The sequence below is a fragment of the Alexandromys fortis genome, unplaced genomic scaffold, assembly GCF_014885135.2.
Source record: "Alexandromys fortis isolate MF-2015 unplaced genomic scaffold, M_Fortis_MF-2015_v1.1 scaffold_182, whole genome shotgun sequence".
Classification (NCBI taxonomy): domain Eukaryota; kingdom Metazoa; phylum Chordata; class Mammalia; order Rodentia; family Cricetidae; genus Alexandromys; species Alexandromys fortis.
Window position 1 is genome coordinate 2,213,876 of NW_026068068.1, and position 19,732 is coordinate 2,233,607.

At 42.7% G+C, this 19,732-nt stretch overlaps 1 protein-coding gene across 4 annotated transcripts in view; it reads right to left on the reverse strand.

Annotated features, from left to right (window-relative positions):
- The window catches only part of Dnah11 (dynein axonemal heavy chain 11), a 324,204-nt gene extending 308,406 nt beyond the window's left edge, over positions 1–15,798 (reverse strand). For all 4 annotated transcript variants that reach the window (XM_050120839.1, XM_050120837.1, XM_050120838.1 and 1 more), the window contains exons 1-6: positions 15,390–15,798; positions 13,241–13,384; positions 10,614–10,810; positions 9,107–9,296; positions 7,613–7,712; positions 3,850–4,061 (exon numbers count right to left, since the gene is read on the reverse strand). In XM_050120839.1, the coding sequence (XP_049976796.1) occupies positions 3,850–4,061; positions 7,613–7,712; positions 9,107–9,296; positions 10,614–10,810; positions 13,241–13,384; positions 15,390–15,686 (1,140 nt within the window). In that variant the 5' untranslated portion in view covers positions 15,687–15,798. The remainder of the gene's footprint in view (positions 1–3,849; positions 4,062–7,612; positions 7,713–9,106; positions 9,297–10,613; positions 10,811–13,240; positions 13,385–15,389) is intronic.
- Positions 15,799–19,732: the final 3,934 nt, after the last annotated feature.

The window sequence follows — 19,732 nt, forward strand, 5'->3', positions numbered from 1 at the left end:
CCCTTGTGGAGCAATGCACTAGGGCAGGCATTCCCACCTCATTTACATCGCACTAGGGGCACTGCGAGCAAGCCCAGCGGTGTGGAGGTGACTGAACGCATATGGGGTGCCAAGCAGAAAGTAGATGCAAGTGCCACATCTTTATATTAGTAGGTCCTACAACATTAGTATCCATACTCTTTGGTTATGTTTTTAATTGGAAACCACAGTATAGAGCCAGTGTGATGGCTCAGCAGGTAAAGGCACCTGCTGCTAAGCCTGATGACCTGAGCTCACACCCCAGGTACTAAGGGACAACTGTACTGCTAATAAGTTTATTACCTACAAGCCTATTAATTGTCCAGTTTATTAATATGCCAGCTTGCCTTTATCTCCCAACTGCTTGCTTTCTATTCTTTTTATATACTTTTATAGACTCATAATTTTGTCAGCTATTAACGCATCCAAGACATGCTGTTCAAGCTTAGCCCTTCTTTATCTAATATCTGTGGAAGACAGCAGCTACAGAGAGAAATGCCACCAAAGTGAGACGCAGTAGTGTCAAGTTGACAGAGAAATGCGGCAAGGCATCAAGAGAACACCATCGCCAGAACGCATGTGTGTTGCTGCACCAGCAAGCAGGGGCTTTTCATGGGGCTTGCCTAAAGGATGATGCTAATGGTCACTGTAAGACAAGCAAACACAAATGTATTTGCTGTACTAAAGTAGAACCAGCTGATAATGGATGCAGCAGACAGGAGAGTAGACAGTTCTACTAGACAGCTTCTAACCCACCTACAGGGGGACCAGGGTTCCAGCTATCAACTGTGCCAGTGGGGATGGCAAAGACAATGTGATGAGATCTTTGACTTTTCAGCGTAGGCTGCAGACTGGAACTGAAATGAAATCTATACAACTTGAGTATGAGTAACTATATTTTTTTAATTAAAAAGTCCTATGCAGGGGTGGCAATGGCTCAGCAGGTAAAGGCCCTGCCGCTAAGACTGATGACCCGAGCTCAGCCCATAGACCCACATGGTGGAAGGAGAGAGCCAGCTCCTATAGCTTATTTTCTGACTTCCACATGGACATGGTGGCATGGCCACTGACACACACACACACACACACATATATAAATAAATAAAATGGAATCTTTAAAAAAATATTCAGTCCGGGCATGATAGTAGATGCCTTTAATCCCAGCACTCAGGAAACAGAGGTGGGTGGATTTCTATGAGTTCCAGGCAAAAGGGGGTACACAGTAAGACCCTGTGTTGCTTTCTTTTTTAAAAAAGTCCTGGCAGGGTATTGTTTATCTTGTCATCCCAGCACTCAAGAAGCAGAAACAGGAGGATCATGATCTCAAGGCTATCCTGAGCTACTTAAGTGTTCCACACCAGCTTGTACACAGCTAAAATCTACATGAACAGCAAAGGAGAGAGAGAGACAGAGAGAGAGAGAGAGAGAGAGAGAGAGAGAGAGAGAGAGAGAGAGAGAGAGAGAGAGAGAAAAAAAAATTGGTGGAAGTGGGACTTACTCAGTAAAACAATGGCCTCAGAAGTATAAAGACTATGTTTGACCCCCAACACCCCCAGGGAAGCTGGTTGTGGTCTGGCATGTGTATAACTGTAGTGCAGGACAGTCAGAGAGATGCATCCCCAGAGTTCCTGAATATCCCACCTAGCAAAGAGTGGCTACCAGGATCAGTGAGGGGTCCTGTCTCCAAGAATAATGTCATGAGTGATTCAGGAAGACTCCAGATACCACATGTGCATGCGCATGCACACGTATGTGCCCATGCACATGCAAACATGCATGTCACCACGTGCACGAGTGCGTGCGCGTGCACACACACGCACACTTTTTCTATTTTAAAAGATCCTGACAATAAAACAACAGGGAAAGGAGGAGGAATTTGATCTTTAGAGGATCCAGTACCAGAGTTGGCTCACTGGTGATTTTAGATTCCTAACATGTTAGGGCAAGCTTACTACAAAGTTAATATGCTACTTGGAGAATCATGGAAATCAGGTCATTGAAACCTTTGGACAGAAACCAGAACTAAGGAATAGAAGGTGCTGCCACATTTCCTCAGAAGCCTGGCAGCTCTGGCTGCTGGCACAGACTGGGAACCGAGATAATAGCTTGCCTAGCTTCAAGGTAACCAGGACTATCTCATAAGCCATAGATGCCAGAGCTTTATAGTAAAATGGTTTTGGTAATTTTCAAACTGAGAAAGGGGTCCTTCCAAAGAGGTCAGGGAGGAGTGCTAGCTACATGGACAAGAGCTGCTTCTGGCTCACATAGAGATGCTGGGGGCAGGCAGCAAGTCCTGCTTACCTCCAGAGCAGAGTTTGGCTCTCAAAGGACAGGGACAGACAACACCAGAGAAGATGCTGCCAAAACATAGCAAGGCACTGACTCATTGCTCTCTCTCTACCATAGTAGCCACAGCCTGTCAGTCCACAGCTGGCGAGAGAACAAGGATTAGCCTCTTGTTTTCCTTCTGTTACATCCCAGGCACCATGCTAGCCCTTCTGATTCTCATGATGCCATTAACTGGAGGAACCGAGGCTCAGAGAAGTATTCATCTTCCTTTAAGTGGGTGGGCTACAGTCCAGTTGGTCTGAGCCCGAAGTCCTCCCGTATATTGCTGCATCTCTAAGCAGATGGGTGTGGAGGGGGGCAGAGAGGGGACACTCTAGAACAGGTTGCATACCAGGTATTTATATTACAATTCATAATAGCAGCACAATTACAGTTATAAAGTAGCAACAAAATAATTTCATGACCGGAGGTCACCAAATGAGGAGCTGATAAAGGGTGCAATGTCAGGAAGGCTGAGACCAACTGCTCTAGGAGGTCTAAAGTTCACACATGGTGGAATCTGATGTCATCCCTAACCTTGAAGACTCTACACTGACTCAGAGGTTTTAGCAGGTAACTAAGATTTAACAGCGTTGGAAGAGTGGGTCCAGCTGGGTGTAATATCAGCACTCCCGGGGGAGAGCAGGGTCGGGAGTTTAAGGTCATTCTTCATCTGCACAGCAAGTTCAAGGTCAGCCTGGGCTGTATGATACTGCTTTTTCTCTCTTTGTTTTCCAGACCTAACAGGGTTGTGGCTTTACAAGGAGAAGCTGGCTGCCTACAAAACAGTTTCCTTGCCAGACTTGACCCTGGCTTCCCCCTGGTCGCCGAATATGCATGTTTTACTGTGTTGCCTGTCATCTTGGGTTATTTAGGTATGGCAGTCTTCCAGCTAAGAATCACTGGACCACATGATGTCCAAGACTCTCTCGGCTCTTACTAGGTATTGTTCTCGGGCATTTGTGGAGGCAAGCATGAAAGCTCACAAATAAAGTCGCCCGGTGGTGGGGCTGGGGATGGATGATCATTTCCAAAAAGACAGTTTCCAAGCTGAGCAAGGAAACAACAAACAAGCAAATTTAAAAGCAGTGGATCATAATTCTTTCCATATAATCCCATTCAAGGATAACTGATTTTTTTTTTTTTTACTTTCTCAAATCAGCCAACACTCCTACAAAAACTGAGAGAAACTACAAAGTCCAAAGCATGACCCTGTGCTTTTGCTGGAGTCTACCTTAAATTTGTTTTATCTCTTTGATTCTTAAATTTGTTTAAATAAAAAAAACTCAGAAACAGTTTGTTCTTTGACTCTGACCTATTTCAAGAACTGCCTGAATCCATAACAGATGAAAACTCACCTGGCTGTCACAAGCCTAGTCTGAAAGTGGGAGGAAAATGGCATTCTCCTTGTCAGCTGAACTTGCCCATTATTGGGTTTATTCATTGCTATTGGACTAATGAAGGCAATGATTCTTATTGTCCTTAACTGTTATTGCTTCATACCTGGTCAATGAAGAGGTTACAGAACTCTTGCAGTAAAACTATAACTCGAGCAGGGGTGTTATAAAACTTGGAATGACTCCAGATAAGACAGATGGTGTGGAACAACGGGGCAATTAGGATTTGTGTCTGTGGGAATTCCGCCTCCTGGAGACCTTGAATGTGCCTCCTCAGGGGTCTTAGGTGAAGTTCCACATCACGAGCTTCGAGAAGAGCTGAAAAGAGGAAGTACCATTCATATCACATAGTATCCTATTTTTTAAAAAATTAAAAACCCCTTCCACGTCCAAGACAACTGTCCATAGACAGTTATAAAAGCTGTCGACATTCCCACTTTGTTATCTACCCTACAGCCTACACGTGAGCAGTTTGAGGGCTAGAGACTGTCCTTCTGTAACTCAGCCTCCCTGCGGGGCACTGTTCTAGTTACTCACAAACCATAAGTAATTGTGGCTAAAGACCCACAGGTAAGGGAACCTCCAAATCTAAAGAGAGCTATGCAACCCTGTGAAAACCTCGTGGGGATGAAGCATCTGGTGCGGTTGTTACCTCACAGCTGGGAAGACAAGCTTCTCTAGAATGCTCAGGACAGGCAGAATGGACCACTTCCTCTCAGTTTCTGTGAGTAATTGGAGCAACAAATAGGGAACCTTCTACTATGCTGTTTACTAATATTTGGTTAAAGTTATTATGCATGGTGAAAGAAGCAGTTTGGAATCAGGTTTAAGGTGTGATAATAAAATACTGTGACTGATCTAAATGTCACTAAACTCACACAATATGAAGACTAATTTTATAGGAACTTGCTGCAGGAGCTCCTTCAGCTAATAGCCTTTAAGGTACCAGCCCACTTGGGTGTGGCTCTTATACTATAATTGGCAAGGTAAAGCATGCTCTCCCTCGCTTCCAGCTGCCGGATTCAGTTCCTGTTTCCCGTTCGTGCAGAGGACTGTGATCTAGGACTAAATCTATACCTAAATAAATAACCCTTTATTATACGCAACTCTGAGTTAGTGTGGGATTATTTAGTAACTTCCATTTTCATCTGGTGCCCAATGCAGGGCATGAACCCATGACGCTGAGATTAAGAGTCTCGTACTCTACCAACTGAGCTAGCCATGCTGAAGGTGGATGTTCCAATGGTACAGAACTTTGGATTACTGTCCAGGCAGCAAGATGTCTCTGTCAATTCTAGAGTTTTGGAAGTTGCTTACAATGAACTTATTGTGTACTTAGGTAATATTATATTCTTCTGGAGTCTTTGATAGAGTTGAAAAATAGATAAAGTTTTTCTTAGTTATAATAAAAGATAAAGTAGATATAAATATTGTTATAAGTGTAATTCTTGCTTGATACCTGTTTTGTTGTATGTAATTTCACTATGTTAAAGTTAAAACCTTCCTCTTTATTTAGACAGAAAAGGGGAGGTGATGTGGGATTGCCCTCTGTGTGCTGTGAATGTTTTATGGCCATTCATTAGTAAGGAAGCTGCTTTTGGCCAATGGCTTAACAGAATATAGCCAGGCTGGAAAAGATAGGGAGAGAGAGAGAGAGTAGGCAGAGTCAGGAAGAAGCCATGGAGGCACCAGAGGAGAAAGACACAAGCTGCCAGGCTGCCAGCCAGAACCTTGCTGGTAAGCCACAGCAATGTGGCAATACGCAGATTAATAGATAGAAATGGGTTAATTTAAGATGTAAGAGATAGCCAATAAGAAAATAGAGCTAATAGGCCAAGCAGTGATTTAATGAATACAGTTTCTGTGGGATTATTTTGTGGTCTGGGCAGTTGGGAACAAACAAGCAGCCTCCAACTACAGGAACTTTTATTGGAATAAAAACTATGTTAAGCACCTAAGAGTAAGGAAAGTTTCTCACTTTGATCCTAACACTCTCTCTTACCCAAAGCTGATCGTGGGCTGTGTCTAAAAGTGTGTAGGGGAAACTCCACCCAATGGAGGGCGTGTTCACCTCGGGCTAATGTTTACATATAAATCGGGTGGCTCACCAGCCTCTCTTTTTTGTATCTCCTGCTCATCACTGGATCCCTGGTGTTGTAAGCTATTCCGTCATTAAAATTTGCTGTTTCATATTAAGCTAGCCTGGTTATTACGCCGTCTAAAAGGTGAAGAACAAGCTAAGCTTCATGACTCGCTGCTGTTCCCAAGGATCCATGTCAAAGACAAGACAAACACTGACACCCACTGTGGGACTTGGTAAGTCCAGCCTTCAGCCAGGAATAAAACCTTGAGAAGAGAGAAGGCTGTGAACCCTTTCCTCTTGGAAATGCACATGCCCGAGTGTCCTGTGGTTGGTGTATATCTACCATGTTAATTTAGAAATTAAATAACTATACCACAGTTAAGTGCCCTTCACCTGTGCTAAGCAAGCCTGCTGATCTCAGTCTGAGATATGTCTTCAACATGAGTCTTCTACCTCTAGATCACTCGGGTTTGAGCCACCGAAAAGTTTTTTTTTTCTGTAAATCTCCAGGTTGTGCACTCTCGATGTTCTGTAGATCCCTAGGACTCATTCCTATAGCTATGTTCACATGAAATGTTTATCTTATAGTAACAGAAGAGAAAAATGTCATTTGCTTCTATTTATTGAGGGTAAACCTGCAACCTGCTTAGTGGTTGCTGCTGTTGAGTCTGAGAGCTCCATCCAGGCTTCTCAGAGGAAAGCTGGCCTCCAGGAGACATTTTGGTGATGCCTAAGGGACACTTATGTTTATCACGGTTAGGAAGATAACAGTGGGTGCAGTGAAGGGTGCTATTGACAGACTGATAGCTGGATGACCAATCAGAACAAAGACTCATCTAGCTTAAACCATGACCTAAGTGGGAAGCACTGCCCTGTGTCCCATAGCAAGTCTGCAGTGGAGGTGTGGAAAGTAGGATTTGACCATTGAGAAACCAGCAATTCCATAAGCTGAGAGCTGGGAATCCAGATCTAATGCGACACTAACCACCTTCCCCATCTTTTCAGATACAATTCCTGGAAGCAAATGTAAAAATAGACATTTCAAAGTGAATCTTAGTTACTTCCAAATGGCACACAGGAGAATAAAAGTGTTCTAATGTTGGAAACAAGCAAAATGCAAAAACAGTTATTTTCTTGGCTTTAATTGTAAGATGTATCCTTTAGTGCCATATATACCTATAGTTGCTTAAACATTGACAAAAAATAAATAAGTCAGGAAATTGGGAGGACTATCATCTTTGGAAGAGACTAAAGGGGAGCACTGAGGACAAGCAGGAGGAAAGAATTTTAGCTAGACACCTTCTTACAATTTTCTCTGTTCTATGGATATAAATCTTTACCAAAACATTGATGGTTCTGGTGACATTGTCAGCCAAGAAATCCGAATTCAACCCATGGAAGGTTCTGAATGGTGAATACTTAGACTATACACACATAGCCCATGTCCTGTCTAGAAACCTCTACCATGGGCTTTCATGGACACCAGCTAAGGAGGGAAGGCCTTGCCTCTCCTATATACCTTCCAGCTAAACCTTCTCCCTAAGGTTAAGTACAAAGTAGATGAACTAGAAAGGGTTTGGGACCACTGGAAGATTAAGTAGAGAGATGGAGACAAAACTGCCTTTGGAAGGACCAAGTGCTGTGCTCACTCCACGGCCACACGCTGAGTGGCAGGCAGACTTCAAGGCTGAGTAGGCAAATGGGGGGGAGGGGATGGTAGGAGTGAGGACAATGGGCAAATGGCTATGCTGATGTCTGGGCCAGGGATGAGGATCTGGGGTCTTACCATTTTCCACAGTGGTGAAGATGCCATTCAGAGCAGGAAAATAGCTGCTTTGTCTTGTTGTCAGTATCTTAACCATCTTGAGGACAATAGGAGCCTGAAGCTAAAGTGATGAAAATACTTGAATAAATATACAAACCAGATTATTAAATAAATTGACTCTAATTAAGCATTTACATTTTATACCACTCAGACAATATGCACAGTATTTTTATTGCATTTATTTTTTATTTTGGGTGTGTATAAATAGGCATGTGTAGAGGTCAGAAGTCAACTTGCTGATGTCACCTCTCTCGTGGGCACTGGCATCAAACTTGAAATATCAGGCTTGGCACCAAGTACCTTTAACTGCTAAGCCATCTTACTGGTGATAGGAACAGGATTTGAAAATCAGGGGCATGTTGGTTTCAAGATGAAACTAAGCTTAAATAAATTTTTTCAAAAGTTTGTATTTTATTTTGCATTTAATTTTTCCAAAAAGTGGGTTTACATATTATAAATATAAATTGTTTCCTCAGTGAAGAGAAACAAGAATGAAAAGAATAGTTTTTATAATATTATAGTCAGTCCGCACCCAGCAAAGAGATCACAGTTAGTTTTTTCACAGCCAAGCAAACTCTTACTCCTCTGCAAAGCAAATGAAGCATAATAACTGGCTTGCTAGTTGTGTGTTTACTTGACACAGTCTAGAGCAGTGCTTCCCAACCTTCCTAATGCTGTGACCTAATACAGCTCCCCTGCTGTGGTGATCCTCAACCATAGAGTTATTTTCAATGCCACCTCGTAACTCTCATTTTGCTACTGTTATGAGTCACAATGGAAATATCTGAGGTCGTACAGCTGATCTGTGACCCCTGTCACGACGACTGATCTCGAGTCACTTGGGACGAGGCCTCCATAAGATCTGCCTATAAGGCAGGTCTGTAATACCTTTTCTAAATTAGTGATTGATGGGGGAGAGCCTAGCTCACTGTAGGTGGGCCATCCCTGGGTTGGTGGTCCTGAGACTGTGCAAACTGTGGAAAGAAAGCCAGTCAGGAGCAGCCTTTCTTAGCCTCTGCATCAACTTCTGCCTGCAGGTCTCTGCCTTGAGCATCTGCCATGACATCCCTGGATGGAGTACAAACTCTAAGATAAAATAAATCCTTTTCTCCCGCAAGCTGTTGTTAGTTATGGTTTTGTGACAATTCAAATCCAAACTAAGATAGCAATTAAACCTTCCTGCTTCTAGTGTCCCCCCCCCATTGAGCTGCTCTGTCTCCAGTTATTTCCAGTGCTCTCAGATGCTGCCAAAACATCCTTATAAAGGCAACCAGTTACCATCCGCATTAACTTGAAAAACGCATTTCCTGTAGACAGCACTTTGGAGTAAGAAAAGTGTGTTCTCCTCAATCATACAAAGTCTGATAGACTTTTAAAACGACCAAGCAATGCTGCCCATCCCAGAGCTGACTCTGCTCATTTGATATAGAAGCAATCCCCGCAGGGTCTACTCACTTGATGGTATATGCATTTCAAGTTGTCAAGCCTCACAGCCCAGAAGTCCAGCTCTGTCTCCGGGGTCGGGTGGAGGCCACTCAGCAGAGGCTGTGCTGAATTCTTTTCTATAATTTCTTGGATCTGATGTGACCATTTAATGACTACAGATTCAATGGCATGGAGTATTCTCCTCTCATCTGATTGTGGCCTATAAAATATATATGATTAATAAAAGCATCCAACAGTGACTTTATTCAAATAAAGACAGGATATGGTACTAATAGTTTTTATGCATCTATAATCTAGTTTTATTACTATAAAGCCTTCAAAATCCATTATTGTCATGCTCCTGGTTTGAGTCTGATATCATTGTATTATTCTGTGTATAGTACATCTCCAAAGCTAAGAAAATGATCAAGTTCAGAGAAAAAGCGCCAATGGATGCTCGACCGCAAATGTGACATCATTATCTCTCCTCTTCCAAAGTTCAGGGACCACAACAGGGGAGAAGGCAGAGAGCTGCAAGAGCCAGAGGTTGGGGGAGGGGGTGGGTAGCAGTGCACGTGGGGACCAGTGCACGCGAGAGCACACAGCAGCTGTGGATGACTGCACAGGTGTGCACAGGCCAAATCAGGTAACATTCTTGCATGGGGTGGGGAGGAACTCACGAGCTCCCACCCCAAAGGGAGGCAGTTTTTAAGGCTGTGGCTCCTAGGTAGATGGACAGTGCTCCCATGGGTGGCCCTAACCACATGAGCATATATTGGCAGCATATCTGGACTCCGTGGGTAACTTAAAAAAAAAATCCAGAACCAGAAGTCGGTAAGGGACAGGAAGATAAAGAAGTTAGTGGGAAGAATAGAGGGGGGTGTGATAAAAATATATTGTGTGAAATTCTCAAGGAATAAAATTACTGTATTTAAAAACTGATAAATGGGTCAGAGAGATTCCTTAGTGGTTGAGAAGGCCTGCTGCTCCACCAGAAAACCTGAGTTTGGTTCCTGGCACCCACGTCAGATGGTTCTTAACCACCGGCAACTTCAGGCACCATACCCAAACACAGGTATACACAATTGCACAATATACCTAATCAAAAATAAATTAATAACTAGTAATAAAATTGATAAAGAATTCCTACATTCTTAAACACCATTTTCCCAGAGGACTGTTTTTAAGATTATGGATATCGCTAGTTTTCCTTAGAAAGTGCCTCAGGTGCAGAGCTGGCCCAGGTGCACACATCCCAGGCCTGGTGCCTGAAATCCCAACATGTGGATGTGGATGCTGGGGGAACTGAAGTTAAAGGCTACCCTTGGCTACATACTGAGTTTGAGGTAACCTGGACTACACAAGACTCCATTTCAAAAACAAACAAACAAAATACGTTACAGGAAATAAAATACATTTTAAGTGACATGTTTTAAAGTAACTATCTTGCTAATAGTTTAAGAGGTGTGATACTCTGTGGGGATGCAAGCCTTTCATGTTCAATACACTGCATAGAACTGAATACACTGTTATTTACCTGGTCACTGAGTAATGCTGGTCCAGGTCAATATTTTCTGCAATAGTAGGAATTGGTAGAAGAGTTCTTTTTGACATTTTTCCCCTAAAAACATGCATCTTATTTTTCATGACTTCTATGTGATACTCCATATCTCGTGAAACAAAACATGACCAGGATTTGTGATTGTTCTTATTAGAAAGAATGGGGACTAATATCTAGAAAAAGAGCAACATTTTGAAAGCAGTTAATTAGTGGTCAGTGAATACTTTCAAAGACTTTTTTGTTGTACAAATTCTCCTGTCAACAAAACCACTCAACTCCACAAATAATACAAAAACTACAGGAAGCGGACCAAGTCAGTGTCCCTTTGACTCTGATTCACTGAGCTGTTGTCTTATTTAGGGTTTCTGGGTTACTATTGCTGTGATGAAACACCATGACCAAAGTAACATGGAAAGGAAAGGGTTTATTTGGCTTACACTTCCTCATCACTGTTCATCATCTAAGGAAGATAAAGCAGGAATTCAAACAGGGAAGGAATCTGGAGGCAGGAGCTGATGCAGAGGTACTGCTTACTGGATTGCTCATTATGGCATGCTCAGCCTGCTTTCCTATAGAATGCAGGACCACCAGTCCAGGGATGGCACGACCCACAGTAGGCTGTGCCCTTCTTCATCAAAAACCAGTTAAGAAAATGTTCCACAGCCTGATGGGTCTTATGGAGGCATTTTCTTAATTGGAGGTTCCTTCCTTTCAGATAACCCTAGCTTATGTCAACTTGGCATACAACTAGCCAGCACACTCTCCCAAATACTTGTCTACAATATGAAGGTAACTATAAAGTCAGAAGGAAAAGGTTGAGGACAAGGCAGGCATGTGGCTCTCTCTTTGGCTGGAGAGAGCTGAAGATTCCTAGCACACTTCTGCGAGCTACTGCATGTGTGCACGTAGCCATGCCAACCCTTGGGGTGTTTGCCCTCCAGATCTATACCTTCTGGCTCATTCACAGTCTTGTCAGAAAGGGAATGAAAATTACAGCACAATTATGATTTGTTTGCTTTTTTTCCTTGCCCAATGCTCATCTCAGACTCTTCCCAACACTGAACTCAATCTGTGTTTAGATTAAAAACTAAACAAAAACACAAACGGCATAAAAGCAAAGGGAAGATGTTTGAGAAGTAGGAAGCAGGGAGGGAAAGGGTTAATGGAGGGTGAGTATGATCAGAGTGTATTATATGCATATACTATTGGGACATTTTTTAATGTCTCAATAAAACCCTGTAAACTATAATTAATGTATTTTAATAAAAACTAACCTCAAAACTCGGGATGTACTATGGGACAATGGTCTTGAACTCTGTAAAAAAATTTGTCACTTGTGTTGATTTAATAACACACTGATTGACTGGTAGCCAGGCAGGAAGTAAAGGCAGGGTGACCAGAATAAGAACATTCTGGGAAGAGGAAAGGCTCAGTCTGCAGTAGTCACCCAAACTTGCTTGCAGAGGAAGCAAGATGAGAATGCTTCACTGATAAAAGGTACCAAGCCATGTGGCTAACACAGACAAGAATTATGGGTTAATTTTAGATGTAGGAGTTAGTTAATAAGAAGCCTGAGCTAATAGGCCAACTAGTTGATAATTAAAGCAGGCCTCTTTGTGTTTCTTTGGGACTGAATGGCTGTGGGACCGGACAGGACAGAAACCTTTGTCAACAGGGATGGCTTATGCCTTCTATGGATATATACATTTACATTCAAAGCATATTGTGAAAACTATGGGGGTCTTGGTGTGAGACCAATTCAGAGAAATATTGGGAGAGTTTCAAGATTATCTATTGCCTTTTGCCTAGCACAGCTCATAGAGTTAAACCTCACCAAAACCCACGTGGTGCTGCCAGCCCTTGTGTAAGGGCATAAAATTTAAATCATAGGTTGCTTACAACTCTGCTGAGTCTTACAGAAGACCTTGTGCAGTGAAAATTCCTTGAGTACCTGCTTCATGCCGCAAACCGCTCCAAGTAGTAAGCACAGAAAACCTTCCCTACAATTGGCCATAACCAGGGGTGGGAGATCAAAGCATAGCACTAGAGGGAGAGGCAGAGACTTGGGCAGCCGGAAGATTCCAGGAAGACAAGTGTCACACCTCCCAGTGCTGAAGACCAAGACTTTAATGCCAACAGACTCGACCTACCGTGCAGCGTGAAGGGAATGCGTGAGCAATTACTACCTTCATTACTGCTTTCCATTCTCTGACTTAAATGAAATTCCATTTAATTAATACACTCTAACAGGGATTTGAAAAAAGAAAAATGAAACGGATGATGTCAGTTTTTCAAAATGTAAGCTCATCTCTACCCTGAATGCAACACCGTAAATCTCTAACCAACTGGCGGAGCCTAGTCAGCTCAAGTTAGCAGGAAATGTTTCCAGCATTTGAAAAGGGATCAGGGCAGAGTGAAAGGGGGGAATGGGCTGACAAGTCGAGCTTATTCATGTACAGATGGGGTTGAGAAACAAGCTAATGGGATCACTCTGCACCCAAGGCCAAAGAAAGCTAAAGCTTCTACATGCTCTACTTTTGAAGTAGCAGAGATGGCTCAACTAATGGCAAGTGTTTGGAGGTAAAGAGAAGACAGACCAGTACCTCATCTAGGAAGGCAGTTACATGTGTGAGCAGTGACCAAGGTAGCTCTCCAAATAAAACCGTTTGGGAGAAATCACTTTCTTCCACACTTTCAGTCATCTTCTTGGCAAGATAAACCAGGTTGTGTTTCACATCTCTTGGGATCTGGAAAAAAAAAAGCCAAATAATTAGTTCAAGTTCACTACAATCTCTTTGATAGCAAGCGGGATTGGCTGCACCCCACTACAGTCTCTTTGATAGCAAGCAGCATTGGCTGTACCCCACTACAGTCTCTTTGATAGCAAGCAGCATTGGCTGTACCCCACTTGCAGTCATTGCCAACAGCAGTAAAACCCTGACATCTTGCCCATGTTTACAAACAAGGTTAGTCTGTTGCTCTTCCATGTCTTGGAAAAAGGAATTTTCTTCTTTTTAAAAATACCTCCTTCAGAGACACATCCATTCCAGCAGATCAGCATACACTGCAAGAACCCCATAAACAAAACCAAACATGAGAACATTTCAAACTTTAGTGGATTGGCGGGGGGGGGGGGGGTTATAATGTTCTCTTGTTTGGAAATAAGCCAACTGAGAAAACAACAAGACACACAAGTGGGTAATTTGTATTTCTGTCATCAAGGCAAAGAATGGAAATGTTTATTCAAGATAGTTTAACACTGCTGTAAGGGGGATTGACTTTGGGAAACTATTCAACTGTGCTATGAGCTTAATAAGGGTTTTTTATATTTGTATGACAAACTTTTTTACAAAGTCATCATTAGGAGAATACCAGAAAAAAGATATGCAAAACTTATAAAGTCATAATGCAATCCTGCTACATACTATACTCTTCAAACCTATCCTATGAAAACATCTGGGATGATGTTACCACTTAAAACAGGAACTCCAGATGTAGCACTGCTGAAAGATAACCCACTGGGGAAGGGCTCCCAATTCAGAAAGGAAGAAAGAAAAAGAAAACAGGAAAGGTGATGCCTGTTAACACCATGCCTGTGCAGATTACAGGCTGTTCCTTCCCTGCCTTTCCTTTTGTATGTTATTGCATCATGGAACCGAAATTAGTTTTAAAGAAAACCACATCAGAGAATTATTCAATTGGACACAGTTTTAAGAATTGTATTTATTTGTAACTTTTCAGAGCACACTTCTTGTACAAACCATATGGGGTTACTTTACTTGGAAAGCAAGAATTTACAGTTGGAGAGGGCAGAGATGGCTCAGTTGCTAAGATGTTCCTTTCGCTGCGCTCACGTGGTAATAGTTGACTGTCGTTTGTAACTCCAGTTCCCTGCTCGCTCCGGGAAACCCTACCCCTTTTCTGACATCCATGGGGCTCAGGCACACACATGTTGCACAAACATACATGCAGGCAAAAAACTCAAACACAGAAAAATAAAATAAATATCTTTTCTAAAAAAAGGAATTTACATGCTAATTACCAAGATAATGCTCCTTGAAATTACTAATAATTTAATTTATGCAACAAAGATGTTTATTTTGTGTTTTAAACGACAGCAGCCAGTCTTGTTTGGCCGTTGTTGTTGTTGACTCCTTGGTTTGTTTTTGTTTTGAGGATTTATTTATTTGTTTTTTTGTTTTGACAGAGTCTCATGTATAACCGTGGATGTTCTGGAACTTGCTATGTAGAGCAGGCTGGCATCCCACAAACTCACAGAAATCTTCCTGCCTCTGTTTCCCCAGTGCCAAGATTAACAGTATGCGCCAAAGCGCGGCTTGCCTGTTGGTTTATTTTAGTTTTAGAACTCGATTCTTTCTTTCTGGGACAAAACGAAGTTAGCAGACACAGGGACAAAATACTCAAGCTATAAGGACTTTGCCAGACACTTTGTCGTCTTCGTTTAAAAGGCTACGACTCTGGAGTTCCCACCCACAGAGAATTTATTTGATCCAAAAGCACGACTAGCTCTGTACACAGGCATCATAGGCTATGCTAGGTGTTTCGTTTTGTCTTGCTTTGTTTATAACATCATTTTATATAACCAAGTCTACCGGCAGGCATCCCTTCCAGAAACTAACCTATAGCCTCTTACTTGGATCAGATGTGGTGCATATGAGCACCTGGATTTCTGAGGAGTCCGGGAGGATAGACGTTAACTTTAAACCTTGAAGCAGGCGCCCCTCTCCTTACCTCGGGGGAAGCCAGGAGCCGCCCAGCGTCTGCGACACAGAACAGCAGGCTGGCAGGACCAGCGCTCTCCAGAAAGTCTCCGAGGGCCTGCCGGTGGTCCTCGCTCTCCAGGAACTGGCTCCACGTCTCCTCCTGGAACGCCAGCGCCTGGCGCAAGCGGCCGCCCAGGAAGCGCACCCGAGGGTCCAGGACGAAGCGCTGCGCTCTTAGTGCAGCCGCAGCCTCCTCGTCTTCTTCTTCGTCCTCCTGCTCCGAGGAGCTAAGACGCAGCACAGTCCCTTCCTCCTGGGCTGCCATCTCCTACCTGCGAGAGGAGTTTTGGCGAGGATTTTTAGAGTTGTGCACCACGGAGGCGACCCCAGTCCTCTGCGATTCGCCCGAGCTGGCACCTGTAGCAGTGTGCGCAGTGTTAGACTCGCAGAAGTGGTGGCCAGGACTGCGGCGCGTCCCGTTGCCCGGGAGATGGCGGCCCCGCCCCAGCCCAGGAGTTGGGGCGGAGCGAGAGTCCCGGACCGCCCTGCAAGTCCCAGGCGGGAGCCAAGAAATCAAGCCAGGAAACCCAGGACTGGTTAGCTGCTCTCGACTTAGCAGTACTGTCTTGAGCAGATATTCCTGCTAAACTACCCTGGTTAGTTCGTCTAACCCCTAGAAAGAGGGGCTAAATGTTCAATGTTTAACAATGGGCAAAGGATGCCCAAAGCAGTTAGGTCGTTTCCTCTAACGAAGCAACCGGCTTCGTTGCCGGCTTTGAGTTCCCTTGCGGACATTGTACCAGTAATAAAACAACTCTCCATTTAAGTGTCCTAATTGTCAGATTTTAAGGCTTAGACATCACGAGTCCCGAGGCCCATCATCAGACTCTGAAAGAGACTGCAAAGCGTTCTTTGTAAAGGCCAAAATGCCCCTAAGCCTGCTAACATTGGTCAGAGCGGGGTGAAAGGAGGAATTTTGTAGCTCTGTCATTGGTTGTCCAGTCTTTGTATACTGGGAGACTGCAAGGCTTATCTAAAGTCCTGGTTGGAGTAGCCTGTGAGGCTGGACTATCTCAACCACCAGCGTTAAAACTGTTCTTGATGTAGAACTCTAAGGAAACTGCAACCGAGGCACTCTGAGATGTTGGATTACCTGGGTCATCCATTTTTATTGGTGTCTGATCCCCTTGTTCTAAAAACACACAGACTTTTAAAGATAACATAAGTATGGATTGTGTAGTGTATATAGGTCTGCTAAAGATGAATTTTTTCCATGCTTGAACAGGTAAAAGTCATCTGTTAACTTTACAAGTCCATTTAAACTATATAACCAAACTGTATTATAAATCTTCATTTATACTATAGGAAAGGAATGGAATATAAAACTAAGTCATGAGGACTCTAGAGCCAATAGTTTATCATGTCTTATCCAGTCTCAGAGCTCTTCTCACGCAGAAGGATGGGTTTCCTACCCATTTCTGTAGTCAAGATACTCAGGTTTCTCCCAGTCAAGTCTGATCTCATATTAACCTGAAAGAAATCCACAGTCTTTTGTTTCTTGCAGAAACAAAGGCATAACCTCTTCCCCAATGTAATACAGTTTTTTACTTCCAGTTTAAATTTAAGGCATTCCTAAAGTATATACGTTGGTTTAATTCAGCAATCCTTTCCACAATCCAATGTCTGTCAGCAGCTATTGTCTGTTCATTAGCATTCAAACATTCAAAATTAACAAAGCATCATATAATATCCAAATTCCTTATGTTATTGTATTTTCATCCTTACATGGTTTATACTTTTTAAAAATTATTATTATTTCTCTCCTTAAAGATTTCATTATTTTTAAAGTATTTATTTTTTTATGACTGTCTATACCCTTTTCCTTTTTTTCTTAAGTATATGTACATTAGTAAATACACTGTAGCCTGTTTAGAGGATTTTTTCCATCTGAACCTGATTGCAGTATATCTGTAACCTTTTCTGTCTGGATGAGCAAACCTTAAATGATCACCCAGCTTCATGGCTCACTGGTGGTTCAAACCTACAGGCAGTAGCCAGGAGAGCATCTTTGTATTGCTGCCCACATGAGAGACTGCAGTGCTAGGAACCTGCTTTTGGCTCTGTTTTGTGTATTGGAACCTCTTTTTAAGCTTTTTCAGGTTTTATGTGGAAATATGCATCCCCACATTGGACACCATTTGTAGTAAGACTTTTTCTTTGGGACTGTTGGCTTCCCAAAAATAACATGGAGACTTAGTATTAATTATGAAAACTCAGCCAATAGCTTAGGCGTGTTTCTAACTAGTTCTTATACCATAAATTACCCATATCTTTTATTCTACATTCTTTTACATGGCTTGGTTATCTTTACTCTGTACTGCCCATGCCACTTCCTTCAAGCCTCCTAACATCTTTGCCCATCTTCCCAGGATCTTCTGTGCCAGGAAATCTGCCTAGCTATTGGCTGTTCAGCTTTTTGTTAAACTAATCATAGTGATACAGTATACAAAAAGATTATTCCACAAGAAACAGTCATCTGTTCTTAGCATTCTGACCAGTTATAAATGTCTGCATTAACAGTTCTCCACTGCAAACAGAAGCTTCTCTGATCCAGGTAGTCTAACTGCTGTATAAACAAACATCTAGAAAGTAGTTTAATAACTGTCCAATTAGCAAAACAACAGTAGTAGACACTCTCTCAAGGATTTATAATCTCCCCAGTCATAGGCTCTTGGCCAGGTTAACAGGATCAGACATAAAATCCCTCCGGAGGAACAGGCCTTACACCCAGTCAGAAAGCAGTGGACTATCCTCATAAGAGTGGTGCCACTGTTGTACCAGTGGGTACATCTCACCTGGCAGATTAGGAATGGAGTTCACAGGATTCAAAGATAGATAAGACCATCAATAACTTTTCTCCCTAGCAGCCTTCATAACACCTTCCAGGACCACTAAAAATTAGTCACTGGGGTGAGGGAAAGCTTCTTGCTTGATTCCTGCTTAATTTGCTAATGTCTGCAACAAAAGTACTTGGCATCTTCCACAATAAATATTGTCAGGTAGTTTTAGTGAGCAATCCATGCTCCACCCACCAGTTTGCTACTCACCTCTACTTTCATATCACCACTTTCCCTTCCCTTAAGGCCTCCGACCCTTCCCTCCTCACTCGTCCTTCTTTATTTATAGTGTCTTTTAAAAAGTATTTTTATTTATATTCTAAATAAAGTTTTCTTTATTTGGAATGTCTATGCACACAAATCTAAAGATTCAGAGTTAGGATCTATCCATTGGTTGATAGTGTCTTGCATAATCTCCACATGTGCATGCATGTCCTGGGCTTTCTCTTATTGATTTTTAGACTTCTTATGCTGTAAATGGATAGAATGAAAGACCCGGATGAATCCAGACCCCTCTAGCAGAAAGAATAGAGAAAAAATCTAGCAGGAAAAATAGAGCCAAAAATCTAGGTTAGCCGGTTCAATGACTGTGTTCCAGGAACTAGCTGACTATAAAGTTAGATTAAAATTTTGAGAATAATCTTGAGAAATGGGGTGTTATGCTTTGTAATGATCACTGGTATTTTCAGAATTTTCCAATGATCACTGGTATTTTTGGAATTCCAGCCCCAGCTGGTTCCTGTCAATAAACCTTGTGTGATTGAAGCAAGGATGGTCTCTCTGTCTCTCATGAGTTCCTGGGGGGTCATGTTATCCCGATGATGTGGGAGTGTCATATCAATCTGTTGATTTCATTGGTTGAGCAATAAACAAACTGCTTGGCTGGCCCTGATAGGTTAAAGCATAGGTGGGAGGAGTGAACAGAATAGAATTCTGGGATGAAGAGGAAGTGAGGTCAGACTCTGCTCTGCTTCCGAACAGACCCGACAGCTCTGCTCGATGGAGCAGAGAGGCCATGCTCAGCTCTCCCTGGCATATGCACGCAATGAAGCTCCTCTGACCCAGGATGGACGTAGGCTAGAATCTTCCCGGTAAGCACACCTTGGGGTACTTACACACATTATTAGAAATGGGCTTGTCCAGGTGTGAGAGTTAGCTGAGAAGAGGCTAGATATAATGGGCAAGCAGTCTTTAAATAAATACAGTTTGTGTGTTGTTATTTCGGGCATGAGCTAGCAGGCAGCCGGGGTGCTGGGGACGCAGCCCCGCTGCTCCTATTTCAACATCCCGAGACTTGAGTGAGAGTCTCCCCGCTCTAGGGGTCTTTCAAGAATACCAAGAATTACTTCATTGTTTTTGTATTTCTTTTTTTTTTAAATATAATTTTTTTATTGAAAAAAAAGATTTCCGCCTCCTCCCCGCCTCCCATTTCCCTCCCCGTCTCCCTTTTCCCCCCTCCTCCCTCTCCTCTCCC